Source organism: Hydra viridissima, unplaced genomic scaffold (assembly GCF_058129835.1).
Source record: "Hydra viridissima isolate aposymbiotic clone 2 unplaced genomic scaffold, HvirCarnegie_v1 scaffold_5, whole genome shotgun sequence".
Taxonomy (NCBI): Eukaryota; Metazoa; Cnidaria; class Hydrozoa; order Anthoathecata; family Hydridae; genus Hydra; species Hydra viridissima.
Genome location: NW_028324304.1, coordinates 19,821,597 through 19,838,383, shown reverse-complemented (window position 1 = coordinate 19,838,383; position 16,787 = coordinate 19,821,597). Strand labels below are relative to the sequence as shown.

Genomic DNA, 16,787 nt, shown 5'->3' with positions numbered 1-16,787 from the left:
GATCAAATTTCAACTATAACCTTTAAAAAATTTTTTGTCTTCGTGGTTTTCTTGTGAATTCCTCGTGGTTGAGCATGAAGCATCAAATACTTTTCTAATTTTAGTAGTCTGTTTTTTTGTTGCTTTTTTTTATGTATTTTTTAACTTTCTGAAATACATTTTTACTAACGACTTGGAAGTTTTAAATAAAAAAAACGTAATTAGTTTTTAATGAAAAATTCGTCGCGTTGCAAAATAAATCTTTTTCAAATTGGTTCGTCCCACAGCTCTGAATTTACTCAGCTATCTTTAATCTCTACCAAAGATCTTAGATCTTACTCAAAATCTTAGATCTTGACTGTGTTTATTCATTTCCTCACTTTTACTCTCTGCATCTCAGTTTAAGGAATGCTTTTGATGAAAAAAGGTTTAGTGAGTTTGGGTCTCTCGAGAATAAAATTATTCAGGTCATTCATCCCAAATCACCCGATGATGATCCCAATAATCATTCCAATGATTGTTGGACAACTACGAATTTCTAACGAAGTTGTCAAAATTAAACGAAAATCAACTCATAGTAGATCGTAGGCTTTAAATTGCACATCATCAAATAAATCTTTTGTTAGCTCATTATTTTGCATTTTACTTCACTCACATTAAAAAAATGTAAAAAAAAAATAGAGTATGATAGAACATTTATAAGCAACAAAATGTAACATTAAAAATGTGTATAAAGCTTCAAAAATGTCAATGAAAATCTAAAATTGTAAAAAAACTTAAAAATATCCTGAAAACTTAGCAGAGTTAAAATGTAAAAAAATATAGCAAATTTGTATGTTAAAGATTACGTAAAATGTAACTCATCATCTATTTAGTAAACATCCACAGCAACGCGGTTATATTCGGATGGCCCACAACACCATGGAGTATTGGTGTAGGAGCATTTACAACACATGCAGCATTGTCTTTCATTTATGTTTTTAGGTCGATAATTTGATTCCAGATATCTATACCCTGGAGGACCACAATAACAGCATTTTAATGTAAAACAACGGACAAATTCTACATCTACATCTCTGAAATTATCAAATAAATTGATACTTTCAATCCAAAAGTTTGAACACATTTTCTTTTCCAATCGGCTTTTAAGCTCCATTAATACTTCCCTAAATAAAAAATGGTTAAACTTTTAAAAATCATCATCCTAATCATCGTCGTTATCATCATCCTAATCATCGTCGTTATCATCATCATCATCATCATCATCATCATCATCATCATCATCATCATCATCATCATCATCATCATCATCATCATCATCATCATCATCATCATCATCATCATCATCATCATCATCATCATCATCATCATCATCATCATCATCATCATCATCATCATCATCATCATCATCATCATCATCATCATCATCATCATCATCATCATCATCATCATCATCATCATCATCATATCACAAACATATAAAATCAACTAACAAAAAGAACACTTCCACAACATGATCACAATCTGAATTCTCCCAAATGTTCTCGGTGTTTTCTCTAACACAGATAGAAAAATGCATTTTAGAGCGTAGCTTTTTATTTCTGCGCCTTTTCTGTGGAAATGACGTTTGTTGACTGCTTTTATTGCGAGAAATGTAGCTCTAGCATTCTCAGGAACGTTTTCAGACAAAATGATTTCTGCTTGAGAAAAAGAATATCGCTACTCCAAAAACTGAGTTTTTCCAAATGCGGTGTTTTCAATTTGCACTAAGAAGCATAAATGATAATTGGTAAAATAATAGTTTTAAAATCATAATATATAGAAGAGAAAACAATAAAATATCGATAAAACAATATCATATCGGTAAAATGCATTAGTTCCGTAAACCAAAATCATTTGCTAAGTTGATGAAAATGCATGCACAAACTATATCTATTACAGCAACACAAGCATCACTTACTTGAAGCTAACTGTACAAGGCCATCAGTTGAGGGTTTAGGCGTCAAGTGGCATCCCATTTCTTTGATGTTTTTTACTACAGAAGGGTCTGGCCAATTAATTCTTCTGTTAGCGTTTTCAAAAAAATCTGTGAGCATAAAAAGACAAAACTTTTTTAAATAACAAATCAAACCGACTCACGTAATTTATCTTATCCTATCCGCTCCAAGAATGCCGTTTTATTATAATCCTTCAAAAAAAATTTGAATATACCTTTAGCTACATCTGGCCAGTAAGGACATTGTATTGCCATTGTAAAGTCAGCCTCAAACAATTTTGTGGGCTTGCTGATGGAAAAACACACAAAGTTATTTTTTACTTCTATTTCAACTTTAAGAGCTGGACCTTGAAGTTTAGTCTTTATTTCAATATTCTTGTATTTAAAGTCTAACTGTTTTTTAATAAAGTCTCGAATGTTTGATGAGTTTTTTATAAGTTTTTCTACTCGCTTTGCCAGATAATAAGACGACAGGTAACTGCTGCCATTGTCAATATGTTTTCTGAGACACAATTTATCCCACTGCGTTAAGTAATGGTTGTTTAGTTTTAACCATACAAATCCATCAGGGGTACCTTGATCTTCAATTAGAAAAAGTGGTGACTCGTAATGCTGATTAGCGTAAGCTAAAACAAAGTAATGTCATTTTTATTAGACTTATTTTACTAGAATCCAAGTCTCTCTTCAATAACTTTAAAAATAATAAAATAACCTTTGATAATTTTATTATCCTGTTGTTTTAATGAGAAACTTTCGAAATATTACCCTGGCTAAAATGCACTTTTGTTCGTAAAAAAACATCAAATTAAAAAAACGCCAGTTTTTAAAAAGTCAATTTTATAAAGTTATAGGTGTTATTTTAAAAAGATAGTATATTTGTTTATAAAACTAACCAGCAACCGCATGATTAGGAAGTAGCATTACATCAAAGTCAGTTGCCAAGACAGATTTTGAAGGTAACATTTTTCCAAAACCTTCCCTCAAACTACCAGATAACAGATAAGTGAAATAAAAATCGGGCATCTTCCTACATAACGCATCCATAAATGTAATCAAGAAAGGATGTTTGATGACAATTTGCGTAACCTCCTTTAAAGTTTAACAATAAATTGATTTTTAAATAACAACAAGTTTAACAATAATTTAACAATAAATTGATTTTTAAAAAACCATTTTGAAATGCTTTATAAAATTATAAAATGTAATATTTCTATGAAATAAACGAGGAAAAAAGTCGAATAAACTCAAAAGCCCATTACATTTGAGTTTGAGTTGAAATTCAATTCTATTTTTAGGTAAGTAGCTTACTTTTAAGCATCTGATGATCATCCTGGAACTATAACCTTCTGACAATTTTTATAATATGTAGTTTGTAAGATTGCTCTCAGAATCATTAATTTTCTATTTAAACAAAGTTTTAAAATTTTAAAAAATTTCAAGCAATCTTTTTCATTTTAAAAATATCTCAGGAATTAATAGTTAAAACTTCGAATTGTTATATTTGTTAACTATTTGACATCCTTTACAGTGATTATCATTACTTATAATATTATCATTATTTTATCATTATTTTATTTATATTATATTATCAATTTGATAATGCTATCTCCTATGAGCAGCCTAACATAGTGCAAACATGTTTCAATAATGTTCGACCATTTAAAAGTTTTCTCATCATAATTTTCAGCAGTAAAGTGATGAAGTGGATTGAGGAAGTTGAAGTTGAAGTGAAAGGGATAATTTATTCGTCAAACATGAAGATAAAAATCTAAACTTCCAAAGTCTGTTTGTTAGAAAACTTCTCATGGGCACCGTGATTACTTAAACAGTGGAAGGATGTTTATTGACATCATTGTCAAAACAATCCTCAGATGAGTTCTTCCGAAAAATAACATTAATATCAATTCAAACACATATGGTTCCATCCAGCACTTCATCTCAGTTTATAAGAAGATTGTTGATGACATATTTTCAATCATACAAGTTGCAAATAACACAGGAGAATACCGCAATCTATGGAAGTTCACTGTAGCTGTTTGTTGTGAGGCGGGGGAATTAAAAAAAAAACAGCGATAGAAAAGACGTACGAAAGATGAATCGTCAACCCTTGATGTAAATAAATGATAAAGCGAAAAGAATTAAGTTACAAACAACAACTATGAAAAGACGTACACTCGGAGATTTATTCAACCTGCCCGATAAATAAATAATTAAGCAAAGGGAAGAAAAGTTAAAAACAATGACCAGAGAAGACGTACACACTATGATTCATCAACCTGTCACGTAAGTAAATGATAAAATAGAAAGAAGAAAAGTTAAGTAAAGAAACAACTGGGTAAAGACATAATATCGCACCGGAAAAAAAACAAAAACTATAAAAGCTCAGAAGATTATGGTCGTTTTAAATAAAGAAGAGACATTCATATATAAAAAAAGAAGAACAGAAAGAGGAATAATTGATAAAAACAGTATCGAACACTACGAGTGGAGTAAGAAAGTATTATTTGTATATATATAAACATAATGAATAAAAGAAAAACAACATCCTTAACCCTTTACACATAGCACTATACCCATTCCTCCCTAGATCCTAAACTATACAACCGCTACAACAAACAAACAGCTAAGTTAAGTAACAAACAATTTATCATTTAATTATTAAAAACGCCACCTTCACATTATCAATAGAAAATGTGAAACTTCTACATTATGAATTAATTTCTCATCTACAAATGATGCTGTATCTTAGATACAACATCAACTGTAGAAGGGGATTAAGTTTTAGTTTCATGAGTAAATGTCTATAGAGCATTGCGTCGGAGATGATCACATAACCAAATCTAAGAAAGACACGACACAACCACCACAACTCACCATGCATTACAGTTTGATTAAATCACTCAATGACATCGAAATTAAGCAATAATACGAAATTGAGGACACCTAAAAAAAGTTTCTGATCATCTCCAGCTCATACAATCTATTGCAAGAAAAAAACTAATCGACGATTGTGTTCTACATACATTCCACAAGAGAGACTTCATCATCGCTGAACAATCCAGTGATGAAGACTTTCATAATCTGTATAGTTCTAACAATGCTTATTTTAAAAGTCAGCGAATGGGAAGAAAATATTGCTTAGAAACTTTGGGTTAGAAGTATTAGACACTGTTTAGAGTTTCAATTTTATTATCTGTAGCAGTGACCACAAGCTAGTTATCAAGTTAATAGAGCAACTGCCAAGTTAATAGCTGCTTCATTTTTTTGCAGCAGCTTATTTTTTAGAAGCTTTTAAATATTGAGCTGATTCGTCATTAAAAGTGTGTTAAACGCACAATAGAGCTACTTAAAGTGAATGGAGGAAAACTATTAAACTATGTTTTAAACGTCATTTAACAACTTTCTTATCTTCATTAGTAGTAATAAATAAAAATTCTTACGTCCTTGGACAAAATGAGTTCCTCTTTATATCTTCCAATTGCTGTGGCTAATGTTAGATTTGATTTGAAATCACAACACATACAAAAGATCTTCACAAGTGCCAAAAAACCTTCCCTCCCTCTATACGTGAATGTTACTTGATAAATAGTACCACAAATTATCGCGATAGAGAAGAAAAGATATATGATGCCCCATTTTATAAAAACTACTGTAAAAACAAAAGCGGTGAAAATAAACGGCCAAGGACAGGCAGGAATAAAACATATAGGATAACTCTCAATGATTGGCGAAGGAACTGCTGGCGCAATGACTTGTTTAATGCATCTTTGATCATTTAACTTTGTAATTCTTTGAGGTTTTAGCTGACAAGTAGGTTCAACACCCTCGTTAGAAAATTCGATCGCGTAGCTGAACTCTCTTCTTCTAAAATATAGTTTTGAAAAACTGGAAAAAAAAAATACATGGAAGTAATTTTTTTGGCGGCACATTTAAAGTGTTTGTGTGGAGTTTTTCGTTAGGGCAATCAATTTAAGCGATGAGTCAGTGGCTCAATAAGTAGATGGCATCGCAGATTAAAAAAATATTCATCGCTTTAAACTTTTTAATGTTCGAACATCGCAATTTGCACTGCAATTTGATGGTTTAATCAATGAACTCAGAAATAAAGTTTACATGAAAAATATTTATCATAAATAATACTCTTACTTATTCATTTATGGAATAAAACTTCCTTTTGCCAAAATATCCAACAATAAACACAAAAGTAGCAATTTCTAAAACAGAAAAATTATTGAAAATACTGCAACACAATTTAAGGCAATAAAAATATAAAAATAATCTTTGCTAATAAAGCGAAGCTTGTAGTTAGTGGATCTAAATAACATTACCTGAGGTGGTAAATGGAGGTTAAGAGAAGATAGGGGAGGTTAAGAGAAGATAGGGGAGGTTAAGAGAAGATAGGGGAGGTTAAGAGAAATGTTACTTACACAGTGAAGATGAAATTTTACTTTTTTATAAAAATAAAAAATAAAAAATTTTCTAATACTAAAAATGTAGAATGGCTGCACGTTTTTCAAGTAAATGCCGAGATAAAAGCATAGTTTTGTCATAAAGATATATTCATTAATTATGCTATTTCTTGCTGTCGTCGTGGGCAATTTTCAGCAAATCTCGGACGAAAAACTGAAGAGGCATTTTAAATACAATTTACAACTCTCAAACTTAAATATGTGGCGATAGTAGTTAATTTAGAATAAATATTTTGTGATTACTTTGTAATTATCTCAGCGAACCTTCCATTCTTAGAATAGAACCTTCCTACTGCTATCTCATTACTGCTATCTCATAATACAATTAGCTCACTAAATTCACTCTATATTCCGTCGGATAATTTCAAGTCGATATTTGATAGAAATTTGGTGAAACTGTAATTGCTGAAAAATCTAATTGAGCGGCTGTGAACAAAGAAATTTCGGCTACGTTTTTAACATGTAGATGGTGCTGTCATCTCAAAATATATTATTATTATTACTTTTAATTATATGAGTAAAAAAATTGGATTTTTTTCAATTCTTCACTGGTCACAATTTGGGTATGCAGTGCACATGGCTTTGTTCACTTTTCTTTGTCACCATTTTTTTTTTTTTTTTGTATGTCAACTGCTCCTCTCTCAGATCATATAACCTTTAACGTAGTTTTTACTGAAAGAGCCTTGGAAGAGTACAACCTAATTACCATGCCAAGTCATTCCCGTATTTTAAGTAGTTTTTCCTTCTGGTTTACGATATTATCCACCTAAGTCCTCATGCTGCAATTCCCTTTCTATTGCAAAATATGAAGCGCTAGACTGAAAAAGTTTTTTGCATTCCATAACGAACAAAAAAAAAAAAGGGCAACATTAAGACTGTTTAAAACTGTCTCTGACCAAATTTTTATTTCGGTAGGGAAGTTTTTATTTCGGTAGTAAAATTTTTATTTCGGTAGTGAAGTTTTTGTTTCGGTAGTGAAATTTTTATTCCGGTTGTATTGCATATCTTGTTTACTGTTTTACAAAGCGATTTTCATCTTATCGCATTAGAACTTCACAGCCTCGAGCATCTTTTCAAGAGCTAAATTACTTCTATTTGATTTTTTTAGATTCTTTAACTTTAGTATTTAATTTCATTCAAATAAAAAAATATTTGATGTACATTTACATAATGAAAAAAGTTATAGAAGAAAGAATAAAGTTAAGCGTAGCTTTTTACTTAAATGATTGGCTTTAAGAACAGATTTTTGAACTTAAGAATAAAATCTGCTTTTAGGGTATTTGGAAGGGTGTTCAAAGAAAGAATGCACTGGTATCTTATGGATTTTAATCAGTGTTTAGTTTTTTGTTTCGGTGATATATATTTAACTTTTAACTTGCTGATCTTAGGTTACTCAACGTCGTTAATGCATGTTCTTGAAAATACACGAGTTTTTATAAAAAGGTTATGTTTCACTGTATTTTTTAAGCCCAAATAATTCTTTTTTTTAAATTTTTTTTTCTCTCTTAGCGCTTTAGTTTGTCTAAAATCAAACAAAGTTAATTTTTTTTTAAATTACTCAAGTTTAGATATAAAATTTTGCTTTATAGTTGATGAACCATATTTTGGTATTAAAATGGTGCTGCTCTCAATGAAGATAAAACATTAAATTGAGAAAACAACTTTTTCAAACAAGTTTTAAGTTATATGTTTAATTTCTAACCAGTCATATGTCTGTAAACATATTAAAGGTCGAAAAAAATTAGTTATTTCAAGTTTAAAATCCGTTTTTTCCATTTTATATGAAAGTTTTTATTAATATGAGTGTGAAGAACACACAAACTGACATACGACTAGTGAGACTTTTAAAGTTTAACCTCTTAAGGTTTATTTAAAAGTCTAAGCTCAAAATTTAAACATTACTGTGATATGAACCACCCCTATTTTATAATGCCATAAAACTATTTAACAAAAATTCCGGTCTTTAAATTACCATAGATTAATGTAAACATGTAAAATAGCGGGCAGAATATAAAATTTTAAAACTTAACATTTAATACTGTTTATAAATAAATGTTGCAGACCGGAAAAAAAGTATGTTTGTTATCACCGAGAACAAACAAGACAAAAAAGTTTGAGAACATGCATTAACAGCGTTGAGTATGCCCACATGTTAGCCTTGTACTAAAGTAGCTATAAAATATGATAGGAAAGAGATCATTTGTTGACCCCAGACAAATGAACAATCCAGGAACTGGATTAAGTTATAGAAACGAAGAATTTTGGATGTAGCATGCAAGATGCCACACGGGAAATTATTTAGGTAGGCATTAACTGAAAATTAGTATCATCAGTTAAATGAGACCTATTTGAATGTTTGATTGAAATATTAAGATCATTTATACAGATAATAAAGAGAAGAGAACAATATGGATTTCTGTGGGATACCTGTGCAAATGCTTTTAATGTTTGAAAAGATGCCATCTAAAACAAATAAAACAAAAAATTATGACTCAGGATGAAAAAAAAGTTCAATTTCTTTAGCTGTGATATAAATACAAGCTAAACCACTTGAATTTAGTTGATAGATGATATCTTATATCAGAGAGATATCACAGAGAGATATCATAGAGAGATATCATAGAGAGATATCATAGAGAGATATCATAGAGAGATATCATTGAGAGATATCATAGAGAAAATACAGTTTTTTAGCGCATTTATGTTATAACTTTATAAGTTTATAATTTTATTATTTTTATTTCATAATTTTATATGTATGTATGTGCATGTAAATGTGAATACATAATATTAATTATATTATATATACATCATATTTATTTAAAAAGTCTGTTTTATGGGTGTTATTCATAAATTAGTGTAAAAATCAAATTTTATTATGTGATTAATTTATTTATAATGTTTTTCTTTTGTCTTTTGTTAATATTATTTTAGGCATTGCATTTTATTAGTGAATTACTATTTACAATGGCCGGTATTTTTTGTAATATTGATATTGGTATTTATATTTTATGTGTCTATCAAGTTTGAATTTTTTCCTGGTATTCAAAAAAACATCTGGTTTTTGAATATTAATTCAAGTTTGAAATGAGTAAATTACAACAAAAGCGATAGCTCAAAAAATTAGGAAATTTTTTCCTCATCTACGAGCATTAGGAACGTTTGTAGGATGAGGAACTTAAAAATAGTATTTTTAACAAAGAATCGCTTGAAGGTACTCAAAAAGAAAAAAAATATCCTTATTTTTAGTAAAATAACCTTGGGCATCAATGCCTTAAATGACTACTCTCAGAAGTTTTTTAAGTGAAGTCTTACATTGGTACTATTCTTGCATGGTTGAAAAAATCGAAGCTGCAAGAAATGCCACATTGTAAAAGTAACTTCACTATTTTACCGCGAGAGTAAAGCCATGTATCTTTAAAAACAAGTTATAATTCAAGTTCATTTTAAATTTTTATTACCATAAAATAAGTTATTACTTTTAATTTTGCAACTTTTTGCACCTACTTCGTTTTCGCTCAAGGCATAAAGTTGTGTAAAAAAAAAGAATACCTGAGAGCGTTTATGTTTTGCTATATCTCTCGCTATAATCGCGTTTTAATCTAAAACCTGATACTAAAATATTCATCAATTTAATGCCTTCAAATTCATCTGTACAAAGTTCAAACATAAATAATTGCAGAAGTATGAAAATTATCTTTTATTTGACAGCAAGTGTACAGAGATTTACATTTTTTCTACTCAGCTGCACGTCCATCTGTTAAAATATAAATTTTGAAACCAGACTACCGTAAATTTATATGTAAGACTCAGATAAGGGTCAGCGACTTTTCCTTTGGGTTGGAAAACTTTCAACAGTTTTTTATTGTAATTTTTTATTAGTTAGAACTTACTAATATCACAATAAGTACAAGAAATAATTAATCTCAAAATATTTACATGAAACAAAATCAGCTTTAACATAAAAAATCTTTTTTAAATTGTCATATGAGCTGTGATTGGTTCATTTATATATCAAACTGACCAATCATAAAACACAAATTCTATAGCAGAGCATCTTTACAACCATCTGATTATGATCATTTCTGTGACATCGTTAAATAAGTGCTAAAATTTTTGTAATTTATTACTAAATAAAAGAGTTAAAAAGATTTTTAATGAAATTACATTTGGCCTACTTAACAGTGAAAGGAAAAACGTCTTGCTTAGCCCAGCTCATGAAAATAACATGTTCAATAGAAAACTCAAATTTACATTGTATACCCAAAAACCAACTAATTACCAATTAAAAATCAAGTAGAAGACAGTTGCCGAAAATGAAACACTAAACATTATTTCGAAATTACCACATCTTAAACTTTCATGGATCTCTTTCATTTTAGAGGGACTAATTTTCTTTACTTTTCCAAACTTTTAGCAAAAATATTTAAAAACACTTTCAAATACTTTTCATATTGTATCTTAAAAACTGCAACGTTTTTGAAACTGCAACATTTGTGAACAAAACTACTTTTTTTAAATATATTTTGTGCGATATGACTTTTTCATTACATGAAAACAAGTAAAGAAGTTAAACAATAAGAGGTTTGATAAACAACTTTTTTTAAACATAAATGATTAGGATTCAACGTCTATATTATATAAAAAGCGGATATTGGAAGTTGTTGCTGGCATGTGAACATTATGCCACACCATGGTCCTATGTTGCCCAGAATGGAACGTGGAAAGTTTTTGTAATTGAAACTGTTATCACAGAACGTGTAACTTGATGTCCGAATTATAAGAGATTTATCAGTTCGTCAAAATTGTATCGATCATTAAATATTTCCGTTTTTTTGAAATCGGTATTCAGACTTGTTTTAAAGTAGGAAATGATTTTACACAATTTGTTTCGTGGTTTAAAATATAAGAATATAAAAACTGACCAGAAGCATTTTTATTTATTTATTTTTTTTTACAAGTTACAAAGTTCAATTTCATAGATAAACTTTGAAAAACAATGTGACTAAAATATAAAATGTTTTTTAATAAACTATGCAAGTTTAAAAAGCTAAGCATTAAGGACAAAGCTAACAGATGAATCTTTTATTTAGTTAATCAAATAATTAACTAAATAAATTAACTAAATAAATTTGCTTGATCTGCTTTAGTATCTTAATGGTAAATATATCTTTATTTTATTTTAGTTGCAAAGAGCACTTAAATATGGAAAATGACCTGCATTCCAAGAGCAACATTGTCAAGGAAACATTTTAAAAAGAATTGCTGTTGCAAATGTGAAATTTCATGGTCGAGTTACCATATCCCCGTAGAAATTGAAGCAGAGTTAGATGAGCATAATTTGTTATTAGAATCAATATACTTTGGATTAAAGGTGATTTTCGTTTCATTCGAAATTATTGAAGCTAACAACATTAGAAATAATGTTAATAAACAAATCCAAATGGCATGCAAAAAATACTCTTATGCATTTTTGTTAAGGCATCCAAAATTGTTACGTTCATTTTAAAAATTAAGACAAATAATTAGTTCTTTTATTGAAAATTTTATGCATGCCTCAAAAATATCATTTTTGTTAAGACAAATATAGAGTAAAAATTTAAATAATCCGATTTATTCCATTTTTATATTAGTTCATTTTTTTTTTCTTTTCAGATGCCTAAACCATCTAATATTTGAGAATTCTTCAACAAGGTGGAGGAAAACAAGGCAAAATGTAAGGCCTGTGTCGAGCCAAAAACCGAGGTGTCATCAGAGCTTGTTCACTAATTCAATGAAGATCTAAACAAAAGATTCGAAGGGGAGGAAAATTAAAACCTCTTTTGCTAATTTTAAAATCCTAACAGCAAGGGCATGTGCTTTGTGGATGAGAGAGAAAAATTTGAAGTGGTCAAAACTGCAGTAAAGAAAGCTATGGAAGTACTGTCAAGAAATGAAACTTTGGCTAGCCAAAGCACTCCTTCCCCTTTAACAATGGATGATAAAGATGATGACAACTTTGATTTCACTGAACAACTGAGGAAGAAAGTGTTTGGTGCAGGTTACATTAATCCTGGAGGTGAAACAAGCATCAAGAAAGCCATTTCAGCTAAAGTTTAGGGGTATTTAAATGCAAAACCAGTTCCAGGAAGTACAAATGTACTGGAAATATGGAAACAAAACAAGTATATTTACCTAATTATTTCAAGGCTGCCTAGAAAAAACCTCTGTATACCTGCTGCATCATCAATATCTGAAAGAGTTTTCTCAACAGCGAAGAATATATACAGCTCTAGAAGAACCAATCTTTCAATCTCAAAGTTTGAGATGTTGGTATATATGAAAGAAAACACTAAGCAACTCAGCAAAATTCAATACATTGTGTGGTCAGGAAATGAATTTGGAAAATGTTTAGCTTTCAGTGTAATTTTGCCTTTTTATATTTATTAACATGGAAATCATTTCGTTTCATTTTATATTTGAATATTAGAAATAAATAAAAAAGAATCTTATTTCAAAAGCATTCCTTATTCTGAATCTGTATAAATCCATTAAAATACTATCGTCTCCGATTCCAATTCGATAAAAAATTTTTGAATTGCAATCCGATCCGAAAGTATCGAATCGGGTTGCAGTCCGAAAAAATAATCCGAAAATATTTTAACGAATTTTTTTCCGATACATTATTTTCGGATCAAATCAATCCGTAAGTAATTTGAACCGTTCAGCATAGATAATTCGGTGCACAATCCGATAATCCGATAAACAGCAACGGATCGGCGGTCTCTAATTAAAAGCCTGTGTATGCTAGTCATATTATTTTCGACGTCCTTATACAACTATAGATTTTAAATTTACTTTTTAATACTTTTTAATATTTTTAAAATTAATTCTTAAATTTCTTTTACATTTTTTTTCTTCTTTTTCTTATAATGCAGCTTACTTTTTTTTGTACTTTTCAAGTGAACTCCTGATTTTTAATTCGTTCTTATTAAAGTTGTCATTGTTAATAAATTTCAGTAAATATAATTCTTTTTTATGCCTTATTAAATATATCTTTTATTTCAGTTATTAATAATGCGATGAACAATTTGAGATTGACTTGCAAAAACCTTTTTATCCCTGTAATAACTTGCCATGCATCTTTTTGAAAACGAAACAAAGTTACTACTTTCCATCATTTACGGGATCTCTTCAATGATCTGATTCTGAATTTCTTCAATCAAAGACTGATTTACTACTGATTCAAAACAAAATCCAGAAATTATGTTCCCTGCTAGTTTATCACACTTTTGTGGCCTTTTTTGAAATGGGCACAAAAGTGAGATTTGTCCACTTCCGACTAAATACTCACGTCCTTCTATTAAACTTCCTTCATTGCATACAAATACGTTGTAATTTTTCTAGATAACATGGACTAATGTCGAACAAAGGATGATTCTTCTTGCATCAAGCAAAACCATGTTTTTGTGGGTCAGCTTGAAAGATCAAGCCTGTATCATGTTCAAAACTACCAGATCACTTAGCTATGAAACTCGTTACATAATCCGATAGTTTTAGTTATTAGTGGTCAGGTAGTAGGTCATAGTAGTGGTCAGGTAGTTTTGTGTGGAATCACCTCTAAAAAATGTTCAAAAGTGGCTCTTGGACTTTCATCTCTAGAACTAAATCAAATCTTTAAAAATGGTTTTCAAATTTTTGTTCAGCGATAAATTTTGTGGCAAAATTACATTAAAAAAAAAAAATGCTTTTAAAGATTTTTGAAGGGTCTTAAACTTTCAGTTTAATTCCCCCAGTTGGTATCTACTACTTCAAATCAGGGCAAATGCATTAGCCACGTTAGGTGGCTGAAAATACATATGCTGGAAAGTGTATATGTTTTCTTATCAAATGCAGTAAGATGATGACATGATTACTTAACGTAATCGTATAAATACTCTCTTGGCATATATACACTTGAGTTAAGCAGCCGTGTCATCATTTTATTAACTTTATTTACAAAATAACATTTTTCTTTGCTCAAAAGTGGGGTGTGTGTGGAGAGTGTTGGGAGGGGAGAGAGGCATGCTCAGAGGCTTTAGGGTAGCTCAGAATCATTTATCATAAATCTGTAAAAAATTGTTTTTAGACAGTAAAGAGAGAGGTTTTTTTAAAAGTGGGGAGAGAATTTTTAAATTTGCTTCTCCTACATTTCGAGAATGTGATCCATTTTTAACAGCATAAAATTTTATTACATTTTATTAGGATTTTAGAATTAGGATATTTTAGAATCTTAGGATTTTTATTACATTTGTTATAGTTTTTGGTGAAGAAAAATGTGATCAATCAATGGCGTAGTAAAAATCACCAAAAGGTTTTAAATCAATATAAGCAAATTCAACAGTATTTCTATTAGCAAGCTTGGCTGGTAATTCGTAACATTCGTCAATCACAATCTGTTTAAACGGTATTCGATATTTAACAAATTTGCATATTTTTCAAATGCATACTATGCGTGAAGCAAGTTATTATAGTTAGTTATATAAAGTTATAATACAAACTAGAATTACAATTTTAATCTATTTGATGTTGTACTAATGAAATTGATTGCTTAAGTTGCTGAAGAAAAATGATTATTTTTTAAATATATTTTTCCGCAAATTTCACAGATAACAACAATATGTTTAAAAAAATTTCTGAATAAGTCAAAGTAATTTATCTTGTGAAACTAAAAGTAGAAAGAGTATAAATAATAAAACAAATAAGAAACATTAATCTCTCAATGACTTTAAGAAATCGACAGATTTGACGATATTTGTACTCTTAACACTATAAGAATGAAATCTGTTATTTTAATAAATAAAAGTGATATTATTTAAAATCAGCTAAAAAATAATTGAAATAACTCTCTCACAGTACCATGGATTGTATTTCTTCGGCTACAAGAGTGTTACCATGTCAACAGCTACAAGAGTGTTACCATGTAAACAGCTTATGGATTAAAAACTTCAGAGAACAACGATTTCAGGTCTCAAGTTTAAAGTTGAATTGCATAAAAAAATGTTTTTCACATTCCTATCACGTTTATCCATTAGAGATTTCTTAAATTTTTGAATTCCCCTTTCTACAGTCTCTCTAAAGGTTTTGTTTTAAAGTTTTTGAGCAATTCATCCTCTCGTAATTTAATAATAATAAAATTTACAATGATAAAAAACTGAATATTTATTGGAAACCAGGTCAAGTTTAAAACCCGACAACTATTAAAATTCTGAGCTGAAACTTAACACATTCGTTTCTTACAAAAAATAAAAGACTCGTAAAAGTTATAGACAACTCTCAGAAGTATATTTCCATCGGCTGTGTGATTGTGGAATTACCTAATTATGATTTACATTTAATAATTAGAATGTACCGGCAAATCTAATGAAAATATTATTCAGTTACTCAAAAATGTAATCGAATAGTAGATATTGCAAATATTTAAATATCTTTGAGCACAAAAATTATATATATATATATATGTATATAAATTATTATATATATATATATGTATATAAATTATTGTTTGTATTAAGAGATTTCATATTATTTGATGTTTTCTAATAAGAAAACATCAAATAATATGAAATCTCTTAATACAAACAATAATTTATTATAAGAAATTTTCGCTGGGTTATAGTTTTTTTTTTCCAATAAAACTTAGTTTAAGAAAAAAAAATTACGAGTTGATGATATTATTAATTTATATATGCAATATATAAAATGGTACTGATATCATATATAATACATATAAATTATAATTTGTTTTACACAAAGTTTTTTGACGTCTCTGGTTTTTACCCTAAAAATTATTTTTATATTAGGGTGTTTTTCAAAATGTTCGAAATTTAACACTGGTTATGTTTATTACTCTCAAACTTTATTTTTAACAAATATTTATTAAAAAAAAAATTTCCATACTAATTAATAGATATCTCCTGTCTTTCCATCAGAATGTTTTGAAGGTAAATCAATTTATGTTAAGTTTTGTTTATTGGACATTACTTTTCTCATTAGATACGGTTTCATTTAATCCTATTATACACAGGTTGAGATGGTTTTTCAACTGCTTAACTTAAAGGACAAATAAAGTACTCTCACTTATTCAAATAAATTATGATACACATTTTTTCAAAAAAAAAGTCATGCGATTTCAAACGGAAGAGCGTTAATTGCGTTAAGAGCGTGTCTCAAATTTTTTCAAGATAAACGAAACAAAACTAGGCCGAAATTTAAGTCAGAAATTTCAATGGCAAATATTAAACTCATTAAAAGAGCAATTTTTTAAAATTAATTTACATCTAAAGGTAAACTGATCATTTTTTTCACTGATTTCATCATTTTTT

General features: G+C 29.0%; 1 protein-coding gene across 1 annotated transcript; it reads right to left on the bottom strand.

Moving 5' to 3' along the window:
* Positions 1-620: 620 nt before the first annotated feature.
* Positions 621-16,491, bottom strand: LOC145189270 (uncharacterized). The gene is made up of 8 exons (XM_090088210.1): positions 16,363-16,491; positions 6,122-6,189; positions 5,416-5,839; positions 2,869-3,064; positions 2,191-2,601; positions 1,940-2,065; positions 1,473-1,745; positions 621-1,145 (listed from the first exon to the last, which is right to left on the bottom strand). Exons 2-7 carry the CDS (start codon positions 6,127-6,129, stop codon positions 1,699-1,701), a joined length of 1,212 nt encoding a protein of 403 aa, XP_089944336.1. The 5' UTR covers positions 6,130-6,189; positions 16,363-16,491; the 3' UTR covers positions 621-1,145; positions 1,473-1,698.
* Between the last annotated feature and the right edge of the window lie 296 nt (positions 16,492-16,787).